Source organism: Lepidochelys kempii, chromosome 1, assembly GCF_965140265.1.
Source record: "Lepidochelys kempii isolate rLepKem1 chromosome 1, rLepKem1.hap2, whole genome shotgun sequence".
In the NCBI taxonomy this organism is placed as follows: Eukaryota; Metazoa; Chordata; order Testudines; family Cheloniidae; genus Lepidochelys; species Lepidochelys kempii.
The window spans coordinates 346,326,145-346,348,252 of record NC_133256.1 but is presented as its reverse complement, the minus strand read 5'-3'; the positions used below and the strand labels follow the sequence as shown (position 1 = coordinate 346,348,252).

Below are 22,108 nucleotides of genomic sequence, written 5' to 3'. Positions count from 1 at the left end.
AGGGCCTCGCCGGTGGCCTGGATGTCAGTGCAGGAACTTGGGGGAAGGCTGGGTGCTTTGTGTGGGGAAGAGCGGGGTGCACGGGGGTGGGGGAGAGCCATCTATCACTTTGCTACAAAACAAATCGGAGCTGGCCCAGTCCAGGCTGCGGCCAGCCCCATGCAGTCTGTCTCTGCTGCAGAGCTGGATTCAGTGGGTCTGAGCTGGGCTCTAGGGGGACTGGGGGCGCCAGCTCCTTTCATCCCAGGAGTGCCCTCTCTCAGCTGCCTATCACCCTGGGGGTGTCGCAGAGCGTTCAGAGGCATTAATTAAGTCTCTCTGCCCACCGTGGGAGGTAGGCAACACGCTGGGAGATTTGAAGGAACTTGCCCAAGATGATACAGTGAGTGAACGGCAGAACAAGGAACAGGAGTTGTGACTTCTCCTAGCTCTAACCACTAGACCCCACTCCATCCCCAGAGCCAGAAAAAGAACCCAGGAGTCCTGACTGCTATGCCCAGGCTCTAACCACCAGCCCCCATTCCCTCTCCTGGAGGAATTGGTAAAATAGTTTCTCCCTCCTGGGATTTATTCCCCATCCACACCCCCAGCCCTACCATGCTGCCTAGTGCTAAAGAGAAGCCAGGCAGACAGGAAGTGGGACCAGGATTTCAACTGTATGGCAGGCTGCTCTGGTCCTGCTTAGTACAGACTGTTCTCTCTGTCATGCAGGGGCATCCCCCTGTCCCGCTCGAGTGGCTAGACAACATATAGAGCGGAGGTGGTCCACAGATAGTCCCCTCTAAGGTGCCCGCTTGGGGTGGCCGCACACGAGAGAATGAAGGGCCACCCACCTAATTAGTGAAGCCATGCAGGCTTGGCTCCACTAATTAGGTGCCTGGACCCTGGAGAAGATGCACATGTGAGGTGAGGTGGTGGCCTCGGAGGGAATGGGGGTAGGTGGGAGGGAGCAGTGGGGTGAGAAGAGGGGTGGGGGAATTTGGGATGTGCAGGGCTGTGGCAGCCAGAGAAAGAGGCGACTTTCCCCAGCTCCAGGGCTGCCCTCCTTCCCAGCCCCAGCTCGGGGGCTGCCACGGCGGGGGAGAGAGGGAGAGACCCCCCCTCCTTCCAAACCCCAGCTCGGGGGCTGCCGCGGTGGGGGAGAGAGGGAGAGACACCCCCCCTTCCAAACCCCAGCACCGGGGCTGCTGCGGTGGGGGAGAGAGGGAGAGACACCCCCCCTTCCAAACCCCAGCACCGGGGCTGCTGCGGTGTGGGAGAGAGAGAGATAGACCCCCCTCCTTCCAAACCCCAGCTCGGAGGCTGCCGCGGTGGGGGAGAGAGGGAGAGACCCCCCCTCCTTCCAAACCCCAGCTCGGGGGCTGCCGTGGAGGGGGAGAGAGGGCACATCCATCGCATTAGAAAGGGGAGACTATTGATATTAAAATATGAGTTGTCTGCTTTTATTTGTAGAACAAAAAAGCGTTAATTATTATTAAGGGTTTTTTTATAGCCCTTTTACGCAAAGTACTTTACAACAGTTAGCCAATGGTACAAATAACATTGGGAAAGATCATTAAGCGGCCTGCCAAGACCCACAGCAATTTTCAAGTGGTCCGTGGGAAAAAAAAGCACTGATGTAGAGGTCTGTGAGCCCACTGATGGCCCGGGATCTTTCGCTGTTAGATCCAAAGGTCCTGGGTTCAACTGCCACACACGCTCCAAACCCCGCGGTGTTGCTGCCCAGGCTGGATCTGCCGCCACAATGAAGCACGAAGAAAACTTCCCTGTAGGTTTGCCCGTTGCTCACGCTCATCTGGCCCTCTCCCGGACAGGACATGCCATTACCCAGAGCCCAGTCCAGCGCGGGGGCTCAGCTGCCACCGAGGCAGGTGGCTCCCAGTTACACATATCCCTGCACAGCCTGGGAGGGGGGTTGCATGGGGATTTGGCTCCCCAGCCTGCCCTTTCTCGTCCCCACGCCGCTGAGCCAAGGGGCGGCCAGCCGTGCTCCAAAGAGAAGAGGAGCTGCGCCGTCATGTGGCTCCATCTCGAGATCACCAGCCGTCTTCCAAGGAGGGCAGGTGCTGGGCCACATTCCCCCGCCCAGCTCCGCTAGTTCACTTCACTTGTGCCCTGTGACCCTTTCCCTTTCCTTTCACCCCCTCCCCTGGTTCTTGTCATGCAGCCAGAAAGCAGAAGATCGGACGTCCGAAGTGCAGGCAATGCCACGTTGATTGGGGTTAGTTTTAAGCAAGCGTCTCCATAGCTCTGACCCCGCAGAGCCTTGTTTCCCGGGTCCCAGTCCCCAGCTTCTTAGCAGGCATAATTATACCTGAAGTGCCCGCCCTGGGTCCCACCCCTTACTGTTTACGGTTACGTTCCGTCTTGAGGGGTTGCGAGTCTGGGAGCCACCTCTTTTGGATCCCATGGGAGGGGTGAGGAAGCAGGCTGTGTTTTGATCAGGGACAGGCATTTCTTTGGCTTTTAGTGTTTCTTATACCTCCCCCACATCCCCCTGGCCCCTCCTAACTGGTTGCTTGACCTTGGCTTGAGAGAGGCGCCAGGCAGCCTTCCAGTGTACGCTTGTAGATTACACTTCCACCATCCCAGTGATACTTTTGTTCTGTTTCTTATTTTTTTCTCATTATATGAACAAACCCATCTGGCTGGGCAGAAGCAACACCCAGCGTCTTTGTTCACATGTTAGTAAGGATATAAGAGTATCAGAAATGAAACCCCAAATTCTATCTCAGGTTACCAAACAGACCGTCCCGGCCTGGGGCGCCCTCCCTCGCTCTACCAATGCACTCACTCCTAGTGGCCTCCCTTAGATGCTGAATGGGAGACCAGACGGACCTTCAGGGCCTCCGCAGCAGAGGACTCCCATAAAAGACAGACAGATCAGAAAGCGCTTTACAAAGGATGTCAGGCTCATCATCCCCATTTTACAGAAGGTGAAACTGAGGCACAGAGCAGCAAGGTGACTTGCCCAAGATCACCCAGCAGGGCAGTGACAGATCCGAGACTAGAACCCAGGTCTCCAGCTACTAGGCCACACTGCCTGCATGGATCACTCCTCTCCCTGGCCCAGGAGAGATCACCCATCCATGGAACCACATGCATAGGCTCTGGGTGATCACCCACCAATGGCCCAGCCCCCAGAGGAGCCTAGGCTAGGGCGTGTTACTCAAACCCTGCTCTAACTCTGATTCTTGTTGGGCAGGGCCTCGAAGGACAATGGGCTACCTGCAGCCCTGGCAGCATGGCAATGAAAACGAATGGGTGACAAGCAGCAGGGTCAATAAATCATTTGAATGGGTATTTTCCGGCTCATTGTCCCTCTGGCCTGTGCTGCGCCTTTCCACGGCTTTCAGCACAGACACAAATAAGGAGCTCGTGTTTATATAGGACCACGAGCGTGCTGGCACGTCACAGACAACTGGGTAAGCAGGGCTCAGGATTGGGACCCAGCAGAGACCTGGGCTCTGTTCCCCGCATAGGCAGACAGCTGCTGTATGACCCTGGGGAAGACACTTCCCCCTCCTACCCCCAGTGCCTGCCTCCACTCCCACCCCGTGTCTGTCCTCTGTTTAGCTGGGGAGCTCTTCGGAGCAGGGCTGCACAGCACAAGGGGGCTCTGAGCTTGGGCAGGGTCTCAAGGAGCTTCGGATCAGAAATCAACAGGACTACTCCAGGAGTAAGGCACGACTCAAGGCGAGCAAGGGTATCGGGCACAGGCTCAAACAGTCTGAATAGACAACGCAGGGAGACGGACGTCCCAGCATTTCGCTCCCCTCAAGCCACCCCGGCTACAGGAGAGCCAGGTGGATTCTCTTTCTCCTTGCACATCAGCAGCCCACGCGCTTGCTACATTCCAGTCTGGGAAGGCAACTTGATTCCTTGGGATGACGTGAGAAGGAAAGAGCCCAGCTTGGCTCTCAGCTTCAGGGGCAGGGCATGTTAGGAAAAGAATCTTTTGACTTATCAAGTGACTACTGGAGACAAACATGGACTCGGACTTGCTTCGGGGGCAGAGCCAGCCTTTAGAGGGGCTGGAGGCTCAGCGGACCGATCAGGGGCAGGTGCTCCAATCTAGCACCGGAGGCAGCGTGGAAGGACACAGATGGTGACAGCAATACCTGGCTACTTGTCTACTAGCTCTAGGCCCTGATCCTGCTGTTGGCTTTGCTAGTGAGCACCCCGGTGGGGCCTGGGCCATACCCATCGCACCATGGAAAGAAGCTGCGAGTGATTTAACACGGAGCTTGAAAGGTTCACCTCCCTCCCCGAGGGACACAGCAGAGGCGTGGCTGGGGAGTTCGCTATTAACAACCGTTAATTACACATTATGGTCCTGCTCCCATCTCCTCGGCTCAGAGGATCACGAATGGAAGGAAGCGTCCCCTATGGAGAAGTGTCGGGGGAACAGTTACATGCCAAGTATCGGAGCAAGAGCTTGTTGCTGACAGAGCCCACGGCCTATGAATTTGCTGGAGGTTTTTTGAATAAAACAGCTGGTTCGCTTGGTGTTTGTGGTTTTGGCAAAATCCCAAGCCGAGCTCCCTTCCCCCTGCTGATTTATCACTGGAAGGCAGAGCCCTTACAGATAAGACATCAGGCTTTGAAAGGTCAGACACACCCACTCACCATAGCGTGAACCTGCTCAGCTTTCGAAGCCAGGAGGGTGCTGGGCGAGCCCAGCCCCAGGAAAGGGAGCTGAATTTGGATCACCCAAGTGAAGCTCGAGCCTTAGACCCCAGCAAGGTGCGAGAGGAGATGCTGCCCAGTGCAAAGGTCTGACATTAACAAAGCCAGTCTCCGGCGAGACAGGAGGTTAAAGTTCAACTCCCCGTTTCCACTCAGTCCAAACTTCTGACCCCAAGTAAGTCACGCCTGATGGAATTTGTAAAGCGTTTTATTGTAACTTTACCCTCACAACAAGCTTTTATAAAAAAGTAGGTGACCTCAAATGCAGAGGGAAGAACAATATTAGTCTGAACCCGTCCCACGGAGTGGCTGGATCAGGTAGCTGGGAATCAGGACTCCCGGGTTCCAGGCCCGGCTCTGGGCAGGGGGTTGCTGGGGCCTGATTTTATTCACAGCTCGTGGGGGTTTGTTTTCGGTCCCTGGGCTAACCTTAACTTCTCTGGCTCAGTTTCCACAACTGTAAAATGGGGATAATATAACATGACCTACCTGAGAGGGGCATTATGGGTTTTAATCCACGTTGGTAAAGAGGCTAGAGGTGGACATAGGAATAGTCAACCTCAGCTTGTAGCTAACTGAGAAAAAATGTAGGCGACAGCGTCCCATTGGGGTGAGAGGAGAGGAATCCCGGATAGAAACGAAAGGGAGCACGGCACGGGTGGGGCGAGTTGCGGGGGATCCCCTAGAAGGGACACGCATGGTGGGACAGCGACAGTAAGTGGTGCCAGCGGGCACCAATCCTGCACGGATTGCGAGGCCTCTGCTGGGGTGGCAGCACCGAGGGAGATGTCACGTGGCCAGCGAGCCGGCTGTTTGATCATGAATCAGCCGGAGCCAGGTCTGTCCATGACCACGCCCCTTCTTGTGGAAGAGGTTTCCGGGGGAGGGCGGTGTTTACTCGGCTGGCTCTTAGGATTCGTGGTTGGCTGCATTCAGGGGCTCGAACACAGGTAGTTTCCATCGTGTATTTTGGGGGGCCTGGGGGCTCTCGTGCCACCATTTGACCGCATATCACCTTGGCACCGAGCCATATTCTGATTGATCCAGAGCTGGGTGGAGCAAAGAGCAGTGACAACAGATGCAGTGAGCACCTGGGGCAGGCAGGAGATACATCAAGGGCACATGGACCCTTGGCCAAAAGGGGCTTGTCAATGAACTAGTCTATAAAAGTCTTTCAAGACAGCTGGACATGTCCAGATTCCCTAGAAGCAGGAGTTCAGATCCCAGCAGGGGCAGCTTAGTTTGTCGTCTTCCAAGGCAGAGTTCCATGCGGGGCAGATGTGAAATGCAGAGGCCCCAGCTGTGCGGTGTGGCTATTAGAGAGCCTTATAACTTCCTTCTCAAGAAGGTTTGCTCAGTGTCCTTGAACAGCCTCTGCCAGCGCTGTGCATTGCACTGGCTAGCTGCCTTGCGCCACACCAGAGGTAGCTGCATTTTAGTAACACCAGGGGGTATAACAAGTGAAGCATCCTGGATCTATGGGATGAGTGGCACCATATGAATTCAGAATTATTACCACTTGCCAGAGGGAAAGGAGTGGGTGGAAGAAGAGACACTAACGGGGGTAGATTTAAGGAACCAGTTCTGGCTCCTCTTTCTCTGCATTGACCTGCTGGAGAGGGGTTAACCCAGCAGGGCTTGGGCAAGCTCCTGCACGTTTAGACACTTCTTCAAACTTCTTGGGTTGGCCAAACTGGGCTGGATGCTCATGGTGCGATTCCCGGGTCACCGTGAGCACGGCCTGGGCCTCCCAGTCCCAGCAGAAGTGTGGTCAAGGCATCACAGGTTCCATGGGGCCTTGCAGAAAATGACCTATGCAGCCATGATTGGATCCTCCCCCTCCTCTAAGCTCCCTCATGCCTGCCTGGAGCCCCCCGACCTGTGGACAAAGCCAGCCTGGCTCTTTCCGAGGTGCCAGAGCTTCTGGTGCGACACCCTGCGCCTGGTGGTGGAGCAGGAAAGGTACTGTGGGTCTGCTGGCAGGGAATCGGGGGAGGTGTTGTGCCCATGTGCGGGGAACAGGGACCCCAGCAGAACAGAACTGTGTAACACTGCCCAGGCCTAAGGCTGCGTGTCACTGGTCAGCCCCACCCCTGAAAGGAAGGAGTGCCAGACAGCTGAAGGGGAAAAGAAAAAAAAAAGTGAAAGATTTTATTACTACCTGTCATCACCTCCCCAAGCCAGCAGGGCCCTGGCGCATAGGCCCCTGTATGGTGTGCAGTGAGGGACAGGCCTCGGCCCCCCTGTTGCACTCACCAATGAAATGGACGTAGTTCCTTGGCAGAAAAGATCCTCCCCGCATGGAGCCTGCTCTGGTTGGAGGTGGGGGAAATGCAGACCCGGTGGGGGGCTATCCAAAGCCGGTGGCTCCAAGAGCTGCAGTGGCAGCTTGCAAGAAGGGTGTAGGCTTCGGCAAACGCGCCCGTATGCTCACCCGGGATTTCAAATCAAACTGCTGTCGGCTGCGGTTTACAGCCAGGGCTGAGCGTGGCCTTCACACTGTGCTTTGGCCACCCCCAAATTACCTGCATCCCCAAGGAAAGGGCTCCTGCTGCTCGCCGGGCCTGGAGGAGCATCTCCAGGAGCTGCCTGGCAAGCAACTGCCAAGCAGCTCTCTCTCTAACCCAACCCAATGTCCCATGCTGCCCGTCTGGCAGGCATTCCCTGGCCAGGGCCAAGCGTCTTCAGGAGGAGCACGCGGCTTCCCACTGCCGGAATATCCGGAACACCTTGCAGGATTTTACCGAGAGGCTCTGCAACAAGAAGGAAACAAGGGGACAATCAAAGGTCAAGTCACTCCAGCAGGGAGTCGCACCCCAATGGCCCAGTTGGGGGGGGGTTCCCTCTAAAGCCACAGGAGAGAGGACACACTGAGAAAGTGGTACCGGACAGAACCACCGGTCCTTTCATCCAAGGGTCACACTTGCTGTACAGACATGAGCCCTTATTAGATAACCCATTTTACTGAAGGGGAAACTGAGGCATGGCATGGGGCAGTGATAGAGTCGGTGCCAGGAATAGAACTGAGACCTCCTGATTCCCAGGCCTGGGCACTAACCTCCAGCCTATGCTTGTTCCACCAGCCTGATAAAGTATCTGTCCAACTCTAGGAGCTTTCAGCGGCTTGCCCAGATGACAGCTGGACAGACACCCAGCAATTCTGCCCATGACACAAATCGCTTGAATCTTCAAAGACAAATGCTAAAACCCCAACCCCCACGGCCCTGCCCCAAGCTAGAACAAAGGCCATTCTCCAGCACAAGCGGTTTGTCATTTTACTCCCCCCGACGCCTGCCTTTTGGGGTAGCTCGGGCCAGTTTTGGCTAAGATAGAGGTAGCGATGTCAAAAACCAGGCTTATAATGGGAAGCTAGATTCAACCTTCTCTACAGAGACTATCATCTCTCCATAGCTATGCCGACAGTCCCTCTCTGACATGGTGGATTTATATACGCATGTGTGCTGCATACGGGGTTGCTGTAAATATCTTCAGCACCTTCTACACTGTCCGGGCTCTGGTTTCACCTTCGCTTTCCTCCTGGATAGACAGACTCATCTGACTCCATCTGTGTAAGTTACTAGCAGCTTCAGGCTCCTGCTAATTCTTCCCTTAGAGAGCTGGAGCAGTTTGAGTCAGTGGGTTTGTGGAGCTGGAAAGTGGATGACGCTCCAGCTGCTTCTGAATGGACATGCAGACGCCAGCCAGCATGCGTCAGTCAGGGCTACTAGAATCAAAACCCTTTCTGGCGGATCAGAACCAAGCTGCCCCAAATTTTGTATGTAGGATCTCAGCCCAAAGTAGAACTTTAATGCCAAGTTTGGAGCAAACTGGAGTAGGCCTTTGGGAGATCGGGGATGGGGGGGGGTTCAAAAGTTGAGGTGGGTTTCAGTTTTGGGATCTCAATTCATAAAATCATAGAAGATTAGGGTTGGAAGAGACCTCAGGAGGTCATCTAGTACAATCCTCTGCTCAAAGCAGGACCAACCCCAACTAAATCATCCCAGCAAGGGCTTTGCTAGAGCTCTCACCACAAGCTCTGCGTCAGCTGCTCTGTTTGATTTCCTGGCCGCCAGGAGAACATTCAGCACCACCCGCCAGCCAGGCTCCGCCTTCACAGACGTCAGCTCCAATTGGTCGCTGATGTCCCCTGAGATAGCCTTCTCCTGGACTGGGTTGACCCAAGGGCACCAGTCGCGGTGCTGAGAGCTGGGATCAAAGAAGCTTCTAGTGGGAGTGTCCTGCAGGGAGAGGAGTGACGACTTGTTTTAAAGAGACGTTATTAACAATAATACAGTCAGACACTGATTTAAAATCACCCCCAACTCCAGCCTCCACAGCCATGCTGGGGAGCCCTCTCCAGGGCAGCAGAGAACAGCAGAGCACCATCACCTAGGACACGGGTGTCATTCAGCTCCAGGGATGTCTGGGGAAGGATAGTAGGTTCCACCCCACAGCCTGGGTGGAAAGTATTTGATAACTGCCAGGGAAAGAAGCACATTCAGTGGACCCTGCAGCAGCCCTCTCAAGTCTCCCATTCGTGCACCTGAGCACTGAGCTGGAGGGGTCGTCTTTAAGAGTATTTCCATGGCCCCTCTGTTGAGGTTTAAGGGAGCAAATTCACCGCAATGATGGTGCTTTGACAAGGTGACACCTGTCCCACCAGCAAGGATACCACTCCATGACCCTGATTCGTTACACAAAGGCCACCAAGTAGCCACCAGAGGGAAGCGACTTCCCATCACAACCAGGCCTATCTGGATTCAAATCCACAACCTAGAGGTATCTTTCTTCCAATCCCGCCTGGGCCTGCAAAAGGATCTGACTTTGCCAGATTTGAGAAGAGGCAGAAGGTCTACTTTCCCCAAGCTGGATAGAAAGATGGAAACTAACTGGAAGGGGTGGTGGTGATGTTCTCTCTGCTTCAGGGGATGTAGCCAGGACAGAGTAACACATGGAAGAGGAAGCCAGTTGCAAAGACATTGCCAGCAGCAGGGAAAACCTGACCTGGGTTCTTGAGAGAGTGGCAAATCCTCTCGGGCGCGTGGCCAGGCACTCACCGAACTACTGGAAGAGCAGAGGCGTGCCCGCTTGGCTCTCCTATGGGGGCTGGATGGCACCTCCACGCTGTCCCCCTGCCCCATGCTGCGGGTTACTGGGCGGCTCCTCGTTGACGGGCTTGATGCCTCTGGCTCGGCCCGGTCCACGGGGCTCGAGCTATCCCAGCTCCGCATACGGGCTGTCACGGGGGACGGGCTCTTCTCGTGCTACCAGTGGGAAGGAGGGAGGGGAAAGTTAGCTCCTGATGGACAGCAGAGTTCCCACGGCCGTCAGCACTTCCTCAGCTCCTGGAGGAAGGGACCTGCACTCGAAGCACAGGAGATCCTCGTGCCTAGTACTGCTCAGCCCAGCTCTAGAGCCTGGTTAGGTGCTGTAGGGAGCAGATCCGAGTGGCTGGCACATCACTTACCTCTCTTCCCCAGTCCGACTGATCCATACACAGCCAGCCTTACCCAAACGCAGCTTGACGCTTTCGGGGAGACCTTTGTTCGGAGAGCGCGTTTCCAGGGCTGGCCCCAGACAACCAGCCTGAAAAGACCCCTGTGTGCGGGACGAAAGACGGCACAGGCCACTGCCCACAACAAACACGGCTTGCTGCCCCTCGCCTTCCACCTGCAAGGCCCTGCTGAGGCTTCCTGACCTCTGACGCCAGCACCATTGCAGGAGAGGTGGACGTGCTGCACTGAGCCTAGCTGTCATACTTCCTCCTGCACAGGAGGTGGCGCTGTGCCCGGCGTAAGGGTTTTAGCACTTTCGGCAGAGTCCACGCCCAATTAGTTTGCAGCGACGTGAGTGACGGATCCTAGGGCGTGCAACTGTAAAAATGCATCAAAATGCAACCACCACCCAGCCAGGAAATGAGCGTTTACACGGGCGCTACAGAACGCCCAGGGATTTATTCCGCGCTCATCCCCAGGCATCTGAACGCGGCTAGCCTTCGGACTCCCTGAGCAAACGACAGCATTCGCATCCCCACTCCGCAAAAAAACCCGCTGGGGCTCTCGAACAAAGGGGATTCTCCCCACCCTCTAGGCTTTGCCCCAGCTAGCTCACCAATGGCCTGGATACAACTTTAGTGCTATTCCCAAAGCGGGCAGATGCAACTAGACACTCCCAGAACGAGCCTGCTAGCTGAATTTTCAGGGGTAGCTCTGGGATGACGGACAGAGCGCACGTTGGAGGCGTTTTCCCTGACTCATTGCGAGATTTTGACCGCCCCAGAGAGGTCTATAAATAAAAACAGTCAGAGACCAACATTTTCAAAAGCCGCATTGGAGGTGCCTGGATTTCAGAGACCCATGGGGGCGGATTCCCATTGGCGCTGAGCACCTACAGCTCTGAGTAGGTCACTGAGAGCTGAGGGTGCTCAACACTTTGGCAAACCTGGCCTAAGATGCAGGCAATCAATGGCCACTTTGGAAAGTTTGGGCCGTAGAGAAAATTCCAGCCTGTGGGGCCCACAGTCAGGCACCTCCCACCGGCACTTTAAAAAGAGACAGAAGTAACCCCTTCCTCCTCTTCCCCAGTGGTCTCTCCCAGGGACCTGGCTTCAATCTGCACGGGTGAGAGGGACCGGTGCTCACAGCACACGATGCTCCCTGATTTATAATGAAATCCTTCAGTCCTGCTGTTTTCGCAGCTTCATCTCCCGTCACTCTGCAGCAAAGCTGGGGCTGCTCTGTGAACTTGGTCTTGATAACGGCACCAAAGCTCTCTTTCATGCCATCACACAAGAGAGGGATGAAAGGATGCAGGTCCCACAGGCCTGCAGGGGGTCGCCCCAGAAAAGCGGCGAGACTGGAAACATGGCAGCGCGACAGAGCCCAGGCTGGGGGAGAGCTGCCTTGGAGCCTTGAGGAGACTAATCCGACCCTGAGCGCAAAAGCGCCAGGGTATCAATAACCAGCTTAAAGAGATGCCTGGAGCTTGGGCATCGGAACCAGATTCCACTGGAAAGAATGCTCATGTCTGCAGATCTGGCTCAAACAAGGCGCCATCTTCACTGGGGGGCAATGGCAAAAGGAGGCTGCCAGCAACTGTGTTGTAAATCAGAAATCCACCACAAGTACCCACCTGGGACCAGATCCTGACCCCAGTTAAAATGGTGCAAATCTGGAGTAGCCGCAGAGCACGGTGCTGTAATATAGTCAGACACTTCTCTACCTGCAGAGTCCAGGCCAAAATTTAGGGAGACCCCCCTGTGATTAAGCAGCATGGGCTAGGTTTAGTTTCTGGAGTTGGGAGCCAGAGAAAACTACTGGGTTTTGTCCACATTCAGTGGCCTCTTTAAAGAGTCCCCGGCACGTTCATCACAACTGAGCCCAGCCTCTTGTCTAGCACAAGGGCCAGGACAGTGGCCATTTGGGGGGATTTATCCTCTCAGCAGAATGCGTGATTCCCACAGCCTCCCCCCCATCAGCCATCCCCACCAGGTGGCACTTGGAGGCTGCTTTCCAGCACGATTACAGCAGTGCTAAGGGAAGTCCCTACCTGGCCTTAAACTACCTGATCATGTCGCTTTAACATTCCCAAGAGGGATGTTCTAATTTCAGATCTATGCAGGGAGCTCCACCCCAGCAAACCAACTCGCTGGTGGAGGGCTGCCTGAGCTCTTTGCAGGCAGGGACCTGGCTTCAGTTGGCCAAAGCAGAGGGGGGTCACTAGAGTGTGAGAAGCCCACTCGTCTTTTCTGCTGCAGAACCCAACCCACCTGGCTCAGCGGCCATGAGCAGGACCCAAACCAAGATCCCATGAGTGGCAACACATGGGGCTGTCACTAGACCAGGGGCGGGTGAACTTTTTGGCCTGAGGACCACATCGGGTTTCCAAAATTGTATGGAGGGTTGGTTGGGGAGGCTGTGTCCCCAAACAGCCAGGTGTGGCCTGACCCCTATCCAATGTCTCCTGCTTCTCACCCCGTCGGGACTCCAACCCCATCCACACTCCCTGTCCCCTAACCGCCCCCGGAGCCCCTGCCCCTAACTCCCCCCCACTGCCCCATCTAACCCCTCCTCCCATTCCTGACTGCCCCCCCATGACCTCTGCCCCATCCAACCACCCCTTCTCCCTGACTGCCTCCAGAACCCCTGCCCCCCCCACCGCCCCATCCAACCCCCCCATGACTGCCCCCCCAGGACCTCTGCCCCCATTCAATCCCCCTATTCCCTGCCCTCTGACCCCTATCCACAGCCCCTCCCCCAACCACCACCTCAAACTCCCCTGCCCTCTATCCAACCCCCCATGCTTCCTGCCCCCTTACTGCGCTGCCTGGAGCACCAGTGGCTGGCGGCTTTGTACCTACGCTGCCCGGCAAGAGCTCGCAGCCCCGCCGCCCAGAGCATTGAGCTGAGGCTACGGGGGAGGGGGAACAGCGGGGGAGGGGCCGGGGGAGCCTCCCAGGCCAGGAGCTCAGGGGCCGGGCAGGAGGGTCCCGCGGGCCGGATGTGGCCCGTGGGCTGTAGTTTGCCCAGCTCTGCACTAGACCATCATGCTGGCCCAGACATTTTTCTCCTTCCCTAGGACGTACATCTCACTCTATACAAACAGCACGTCTGAAGCTGGGATAGTAAATACACTGCCATGAAGGTCTTCGATACACATTGCAATCACAGGTCTTTTCACAGGGCCACAGGGCTTGAGCGCACACAGATTTGCTAGTTGTCTCAATCTCTCTCCAAACCTCCTTCCCAGAGAATCCTGGAGGGACCTCTCCGACCGAGAGAGGTGAAGCTTACCTGCTCTGAGCCCGGAGGAAACGTCGTATCCTGGCTCCTCGTGATCATCCTGCGGGGAGATGTGGGCACCAGTGGGGCTCGGTCCGTGCGCACCTCTGTGGGCGTGGTGGGAGTGCTGCCGAGTCCAAAGGAAGAGTCCAACTCGGGCATGGAAGACTCAATCTGATGGAAACCCCACAGCCCCACCTTCCTCATGCAGCGGGAACACGTGATCACCGGGAGGTGCATGGACCCTGACGAAGGGCTGTGGGTTGGAGGCAGGGTAGAGCGGGGTGAGGAGAGAAAGTCAGGAACAAATCTAGGCACTCCCTCAAAATGGATACCGATTTTTAGAACAAGCAGCTATATTTGATCGACTAAACATTTAGTCCAGTGGTCCCCAAACGTCTGAAAGCTGAGCTCCCACTTCCGGGAAACCATTGCACACCCCCGTCAGGCGTTGTTAAAGCCTGCACATTTTAAATCTATATACCAACTTGCACACACACCTCAGTTAGCTCTTCGCATGGTCCTTCCTTTCCTTTCTTCCATGCTTTGATGATCAGTGAAATAATCAGCAGTGTTGACATCTTTTTGAAATACCATCATTGGCATCTAAGTTAACGGGGCAGTTGACAGCTCAGAGCTATAGTTTCAGGCTCTCTGTCAACTCAGGCAGATGTCTATCTCTGCAGCAATTACCTCACTTCATTGTTTGGGGGGTTTTCTGTGCAACCATAGCAGCTAGAGGATGACACTCGTTAAACATTGGAAGCTCAGGCCCTGGAGAGGCAATATTGGAGAGGACAGTCCTTTGTGTTCCAGACCCCTCAGTTTCTGATAGGTTTCATAGCAAATTACAGCAACATGCTACCTACAGTTTGAAGCACGTGTATGACATTTACAAACAGCATTTTAGCTTTCACCATCAGATATTAGTCACCTACTGACCTGTAAGCCCAGCCACAGAGGGCCAGGATGCAGGCAGGGACGTGTACTTGAAAGATGTCAGAGCCCAATTTCATTGATGTTTTCTCCCCTTCGGTTTTGCATTCAAGTTCCTCCTCGATCAGATGCAGGAGAAGGCTGATTTTATCTTCTGTCAAGGACTGCAGAGGACACACAACTCAGTCACGGTCTGGGCGGGTCACAAGCCATGCTTGTGCTCCCTCAGACAGAGTTCCAATACACGGGACACACTTGGAGCAAAGACTGTCTCTATTTGTACAGTACCTAGCACAGTGGGGCTCTGATCTCAGTACTACTGTACTATAAATAAATGATTATAATGTTGCAATCAGGAAAATGGCTATGGAAAAAATGGCATCTTCTTACTCCTCAGATGAGTTTCCTGGGTGTTTCCAGAATCAGAGCGGCTGACATTAGCGACCATTGTAAGTTTCTACTCCTGTTAGCTCTTCAGAACCAACACAGAGAGGGGGATGGAGTCTATCCTGCCTCATGCACGATCAACAGAATCATCAACAAAGTTCTGAGCGCTGGACTAACCTCCACCCCCCAGAAGGCTGCACAGGTAAAATGGAAAATGGAATGTGGCCTGCAGAATCTTCGTTACTGGCGATGATGCAGGAGCCAGAATGAACCCAGCTTGACTCTCAGATCCCAAAGGGTAGGGACAGTGCGTGTGTGTGTGTGTAAACTGAGTACATTGATGGGGAATTGCTGAGACGCAATAAGGAAGGAGCCCCAGGGTCCCATTGTCAGGGAGGCCCTTTTCAGAACAGAGATTTAGAAAGGAGACAGGTGGGATACAGAAATGTGTTCATTGCCCACTGCCTATGTCCCTTATGGATTTTAAGCCTAAGCCAATATATATACTATCCATGGAGGTAGTGAAGTCAACCATTTCCACTGTTATTCCTTTCCACCCAACTGATGAACCCTTGGTTCCAGCAAATAAGTTCCACCCTGGTGTCATACTGAGAGACAACCAAACACCCGAATATAGCAATGGGCCTTAGCACATGGCTGATGGGCACTAGACCCAGTGCTCTGGGCAACCATTAGAAGATGAGCGTTTATAGGCTGCTACTTTCTGGTTGCTCTACCTTACAATCCCTGTGCAGCTAACGAGACAAGGCTGGTGGCTACTTCCTGCTCAGGACACCTCACTGATTCATGCAAGTTACTGTTATCGAGGTGAGGGTCTGCTGGTAGGCCTGGCCTCCTTCCCTCTGCAGCTCAGAGCATGCTGTACAAAAAGGAGTCCACGGCCTCCTTCCCATGAAGCGTTTCCACATGGAGCAGTGGGAACCTGAGGCAGATGACATCTTTATGCACATTTGCAACATTGTGACACAAAAACCCACTTTCGGGGGCTGCCTCCCCAAACTGTGCAATTAGTGGACACAATTTTTAAAACCATCTTGAAAAAACCTGAGGAAATTCCACACCAAAACCTTTGTTAGGAGAATGCTGCGGTTGCAAAATTAAGCACTCAAACATCAGCGAACACCTCGGGTTACCCATGCAGACTATTAAAACTGTAGGATGATGCATGTGCAAGGGGCAGAGCTAAGGTTACCCAGGCAACTCTCAACTTTAGCCTTTCTTGGCTTCTGAGGTCTCAACCTTAATGATATTTTTTATATGGATTTATATAATGCCAGCATGCCAGGCACTTTCATCTAACCCCCGCCCCACCTTTCTCCCAATGGTGAACGCAAACTCACCATATTTTTCAGATCCTCCGGTTTCAGAGAGGGCAGCTGAAGTTCTAGCTGACACAGGCTTTGAAAGCGATCCAGGAAGTCACTGATAAGGGCTATGGGCTCACCAACCAGTAAAATGGCAAAGCGATCTATTGGGAAGCAAGAAGCAGGAGGCTTCAGTTTCGATACAGATCCCTGCACGCTCGTCATTTCAGACAGAAGAGGAATCAGTGATGCCAAATTAAAAATAAGGGTCTTCCTGCCATTAGAAGGCCAAGCACAAAAAGGAGCACGGACCTACTATTTTGTTCTTTTTCAGGTCACCTTTAAGCCTGATCCATTGCTGAAACGTGGCCCAACTTCCTAGTGAAGCGAGGGCTTTAAAAAAAGATAAATTCTCTAACCCCTTTACAAATGCCCTGAGTCCCGCAATCCCCTCCACGTCCCAATTACAGTTTTTAACAGTCATCTCTCTCTGTAAAAAGGGACTGTAATAACCTTGAAGGTACTTAGAATCATAGAATATCAGGATTGGAAGGGACCTCAGGAGGTCATCTAGTCCAACCCCCTACGTTCAGATGTGAATTTAAACAGCTCTAATGATAGTGGTATAATCCCCGTATGAGTATTCTGGAATTTGAGCACCTTTTGCAGTTTAGTTTTTGCTGCTTTGGACGGGGTTTAAACTGAACTGCGAAGTGCCACTCTTGTTCCAGAATAAAAATAATAAATAGCAATCCCTAGCTCTTCTGAGGCACTCTTCATCAGTAGATCTCAAAGCACTTTAAAAAGGAGGTCAGTATCATGGTCTCCATTTTACAGGTGGGGAAACTGAGACAGAGGGCAGGGAAATTACTTGCTCAGGGTCACCCAGCAGGGTGGTGGCAAAGCCAGATCTCCTGAAGCCCAGTGCAGTGTTCTATCCACTAGGCAATCCTGCCTCCAGAATAAGAGTGCTCACACAAGGAGTTAGAGCTTATTTACATGGGGTAGTTGACCAGAATAGTCCCCCAGGTGGACATTCTTGTTCCAGAATAAGGCCTTTCCTACAGGGAGACACCCAGGAAAGTTTATCCGAATTAACAAAAGGTGTGAATTTAACCTGCTTTAACCTCATGTGGGCATGCTCATTTGGAATACGAAGCAGCCCACTTCTCATTGGAAGTGGATTAAGCTATGCCAGAAAAAGGCACCCTCCTGCTGGAATGAGAGCGTCCACCTGGAGAGCTACTGTGCTTTAAATTCACAGCCAGCCTTACTCTGCAACAATTTCCCCTTGTGTAGACAAGCTCTTAGAGACACCTCCCATCCCAAACCAGATCTGTGCCAGGCCAGGTCATGGCATCAAGGGACCTTGTGGGTGCTGGGGTGAGGCAGCCACTCAGCATACACAGTAACCCCCTAAAGTGAGGGACATGGTCCAGTGGCTAGTGAGAGTCAAGACTCCCGGATGATGCTATTGAAGGCAATGCTATGAGAAGGCCAGTACAAAAGGAGAGGGGAGTAACACTAGAAAGAAAGAAAGAGAGCACATTCTTGGACTGTTGGCCAGGTTAGACTTAGTGACACCTACCTGGGCAGGGGCTGTCGGGCCAGAAACAGAACTTCTCATGGGCCGTACACAAAGCTTTCTTCAGTTCCGCACACCTCTCCTTGTCTGAAAGGCAAACAGCACTAAAATTTACGTAGCTACGGAATAATCTTCCACAGGAAGCATGTTGAATGTTTCAATCTAGTTGGACAAAGCTCAGGAGAAGAGGGATGGCTGGATGACAGCTAACAGCTGTAGCTCTAATGTCTAGGGTGCTGTCATTTTGATTGATATTTGCATGGATGGCTGCATACAAATCTGGCCTGCAGAAACCCTGAAAAGTTACTTACTGCAGATGTTAACATCTCATCTTAAACCATCTCCTGTTCCCTTCCCCTTGTCCTATAGCAGGACCGCATCCCGTTGGGGGCAGACTGCCTCATACTCTCTGACCCACCAGCTCTTCTTCCCTGCAGATAACTCTACTGGGCCCCACACTCATTTCTCCCTGCCCTGTCTTACCTTCGGACTTGCTCTCTCTTCCCACACTGGTTCATTCTCTGAGGGAGCAGTCAGGAACCAGCAGCAGTGGGGAGCAGGGCAGGTTACGAGAGAAAGAAGGGGAAATTCTCAGCCAGGCAAAACCTATTCCACCTCCCTGCAGCCACAAACCCTCCCTCTCCCTTAGCACATTGCCCCCAGTGCTCATCATGAAACAGTAGGAGTTTGCCAGTGTCCAGGTGATGGGGACTTGGAAATCAAGAATTTGACCAAAAGAAGCAGAAAGCTCCAGTTTTAACTGCGGGTGTAGGTTAATATGGTCTCAAGGCAAAGGAATGTACAGGGAAGGAGAGCAAGTTAAAGGGCAGTGAATCCATCGTACTCCAAAGCTAAGGGAAAAACTTGAGATTGGTTGCTAGACTAGAAAAAAACAACATAAAGTGAACATAACAGGTAGAGAGAGTTTAACTGCTAACAACTCCCCATAAATTCTTTGTTACAAAGGAAATGCCAGACTGGCTCAGAGCAGTGGCCCATTATTATTTGTATTGCCATAGCATCTAAGAACCCAAGGCATGGACCAGGATATCTTTGTGTTAGGCGCTGTCCAAGCATAGAACAAAAAGATAGTCCCTGCAGTGGGCAGTACCAGCTGCTTCAGGACATGGTGCAAGAAACCCTGCAGTAGGCACTTATGGAATAACCTGCCCCCAGGGAAATCTCTTCCCAGCCCCTAGTAGTAGAGCTCAGTTGATGCCCTAAAGCAGGAGGTTTTATGATCTTTAAAACCCAAGGGTGTTTTTAAACTTGGGTGCATGAACTTAAACCTGCTAAATAAGTGGCTCCATTTTCAGAGCTACCGAATAGCCCCAGCTTCTATTGAAAATACCAAATGTATATGCCCAAGTATGAATTTAGGGGCCTGCTCTAGGTACTTTGATGTGAAATCTTTAATTTTATTTCCAGATTAGGAACTAAGCAATCATCTGTATGGAGAGACTGTTGTACGTACACTTGTTTAAGTCAAATGCCAGCTGCAAACTTGCACAAAGGAAGGCCTGGCAGCTGGAGCACTTCAGCATGTCACTCTCTATATTGGTCCATCCATATTTGGCACATATCAGAGGGGACAGGTCATGAGGTTTGCCTGCCCACTTCAAAGAGTGCTCATGTTAAGGACAACAATACAGAGATATCACAACTGTATTCAACTAAATATTTGGGCCAACCAAACAATTCACCTGGGTTTTTATTGAAGGACACCTTTTCCACTTTTTAAGAAATGGAGTGGCTGGGTGAAGAGAAATGCATGGAGGTTGACTGACATGAGAAATTCAGGGTTGGTTTTTGGGGGGAGTGTATGGATAGGTCAGCTTTTGACACAGAAAGCTCAGCACCAAAAAGGATATAGTAAACGTTTCTACTCTGCTGAAGAAGGCTTCTTTACTAGTTGTCTCCAAAGGAAGAGCATCTGTTTGTGAAGATCCATTAGTTGATTCTGACAAGGCAGATGTGTCCTTTCTAAAATAAAGCAACAGGTCAGCAAGCAAAGTCCCTTTGTCTTCTGCGTAAAGATTTAATTAATGTTCTAGAAAAATGCATATTACAGCAATGAGTCCAGAACACCTCTACCAATCTCACCCTTCAAGTTTAACCTCAAAACAAATTTCTTCCAAAAGTCCTACAAACCCTAGATTCTAAGAAGTGTTAACAAAACAAAGGTCAATTAAGTGGAACAAAGATGTACACTAAACATCAGCGCTCAATCTCCTGACACTGATCAGTAACAGCTGGTGACATGCATTTTCCATGAGGGTTCCCACACCTCTTTTCCAAATCTGGTGAAGTAATATGGAAAACTGATACTAAATCTGAGAACTTTGTGATGAAGCAGCATGAGTCTGTGGCTTAAATTGCAGCAAGGGAGGTTTAGGTTGGACACCAGGAAAATCTTTCTATCAGGATAGTTAAGCACAGGAACAAATTGCCTAGGGAGAGTGGGGAATCTCCATCATTGTCTAACCTGTTCTTAAAAATCTCCAAACACCTGTCAGGAATGGTCTAACTCAGTGGTTCTCAAACTTTTGTACTGGTGACCCCTTTCACATAGCAAGCCTCTGAGTGTGACCCCCCCCTTATAAATATATAAAAAAGTGTTTTTAATTTAACACCATTATAAAAGCGGGAGGAAAAGTGGGGTTTGGGGTCGTGGCTGACAGCTCGTGACCCCCCCATGTAATAACTTCATGACCCCATGAGGGGTCCAGACCCCCAGCCTGAGAACCCCTGGTCTAGCTACTACGTAGTCATGCGTTGAGTGCAAGGGCCTGGACTTGATGACCTCTGAAGGTCCCTTCCAGTCCTACAGTTCTATGATTCTATGACAGGGCACAAGACTGGGAGCAAGATCACATTGTTCTCTTCCCATCTCAAGGCTACATTAGCTTCTGGGGTGAACAGAAGACGGAGAGAAAAAGTGTGAATTTTGTATTTAATATTTTCTTTTGGTAGCATCCAGAGGCCTTGACTGAGCCTGGGCTGCTTTTGACACCATCAATAACGCCCTCCTTCTTAAAATCTTGTGCTCCCTTGGTTTCTGTAATTCTGTCCTCTCCTGGTTCTCCTCCTATTTCTCTAACTTTTCCTTTCGACACCTCCTTTAGTAGGTCTTCCTCCTCCTTCTCCATGTGAGAGACCCCCTTATCTTGTCCTCTTCTCCCTTTATATCTTCTTGCTAGATGGTTTCAACCACGATCTTTTCACTGATGAATTACAAATCTTTGTCTTCATTTGTGAGCCTCCATCCAATTCCACATCAGAGCCTGATGCATAGAATTCACCTCCTTAATATGTTGCTGCCAATTCTAAATTAACCGTTGGCCAAACCTGAACTTTTAATATCCTCTCGGAAACCTTCCCCACTCCACCCATTCTTGGTCACCTTTAAAAAAATACCACAACCCTCCATGTCACCCCAGCCAAAAACTTGGGGGCCCATCTTCAGCTCCTACACTTCCTCACCACTCATAACCAGGGCCGTGCTTAAGACTAGCCACGCAGGGAGTCAATTTTGATTCACAATAGGAAAAGAAATCCACTTGAGAGCCAGCCACTGTAAACACAGAGGCTAGTGCAAACTGGACCCAACCATGGGGCTGCGCTGACAACGTGCCAGCTACAATCGGGCCCATCGCAAGGCAAACACCGGCCTCCTCCGAGATGCCAGGGACGAACGGGCAGACGCCTGCCTTTGGCCAGGCAAATAAGAGGCCCAGACTACAATGCTCCTAAAGCCCCTGCCAGGTTCATCGCCCCCCCTCCACTCCCCGGACCGTGAGGGACGGGACCACCCGGGGGCCCTCGCTCCAGCCCGGCTCGAAGGGGACACCTCGCCTGTCTGGGCCCATGTGGCCCGAACGGTGCCCGCGCTGGCGGCCCGGCTGACCCGGTGTGGGGCTGCTGCCCCCCGCCACTGGGCCCAACGCAGGAGCCACGGGGGGTAACCGGGGAGATGAACCAGGGGCAGCTGTTATGTGTCCCCCCCAGATCCCCGCTCACCCCTCCGGGCCGGCCTCCTCCGGGGCGATCCCCCCGTCTATCAGCTCCCGGATCTTCTGGGGGGTGACGGCTGGGGACTTCGGTTTGCCCCCCGGCCCCTCCTCGCCCTCCGGGGCCGCAGCGCTGGGCGCCGCCATCTTGGTCCCGCACTGTGTAATCCTCCCCCGCGGAGGAGGGAAACAAGGAGCCGGGGAACTCCCGTTCCGGGCCCACACGGCGGGCGCTCCAGGGCCCTCTCATCTCCACCCCCACCCCCGGAGTAAGGGGAGTCGCCTCCCAGGGCAGCCACTGAGCCAGATCCTCCCGCCCCCCTTGCCTAGGGTGACCAGATGTCCCGATTTTATAGGGACTGTCCTGATATTTGGGGCTTTGTCTGATATAGGCAC

The 22,108-nt window shown here is 52.8% G+C and overlaps 1 protein-coding gene across 1 annotated transcript; it reads right to left on the bottom strand.

Moving 5' to 3' along the window:
• Nucleotides 1–4,881: 4,881 nt before the first annotated feature.
• ZC3HC1 (zinc finger C3HC-type containing 1) lies at nucleotides 4,882–21,900 on the bottom strand. Its single transcript, XM_073328925.1, has 10 exons — nucleotides 21,723–21,900; nucleotides 19,574–19,685; nucleotides 19,177–19,327; nucleotides 17,706–17,789; nucleotides 16,154–16,281; nucleotides 14,412–14,569; nucleotides 13,482–13,725; nucleotides 9,747–9,953; nucleotides 8,718–8,927; nucleotides 4,882–7,442 (listed from the first exon to the last, which is right to left on the bottom strand). The coding sequence occupies exons 1-10, from the start codon at nucleotides 21,857–21,859 to the stop codon at nucleotides 7,374–7,376; spliced, it is 1,500 nt and encodes a 499-aa protein (XP_073185026.1). The 5' UTR covers nucleotides 21,860–21,900; the 3' UTR covers nucleotides 4,882–7,373.
• Between the last annotated feature and the right edge of the window lie 208 nt (nucleotides 21,901–22,108).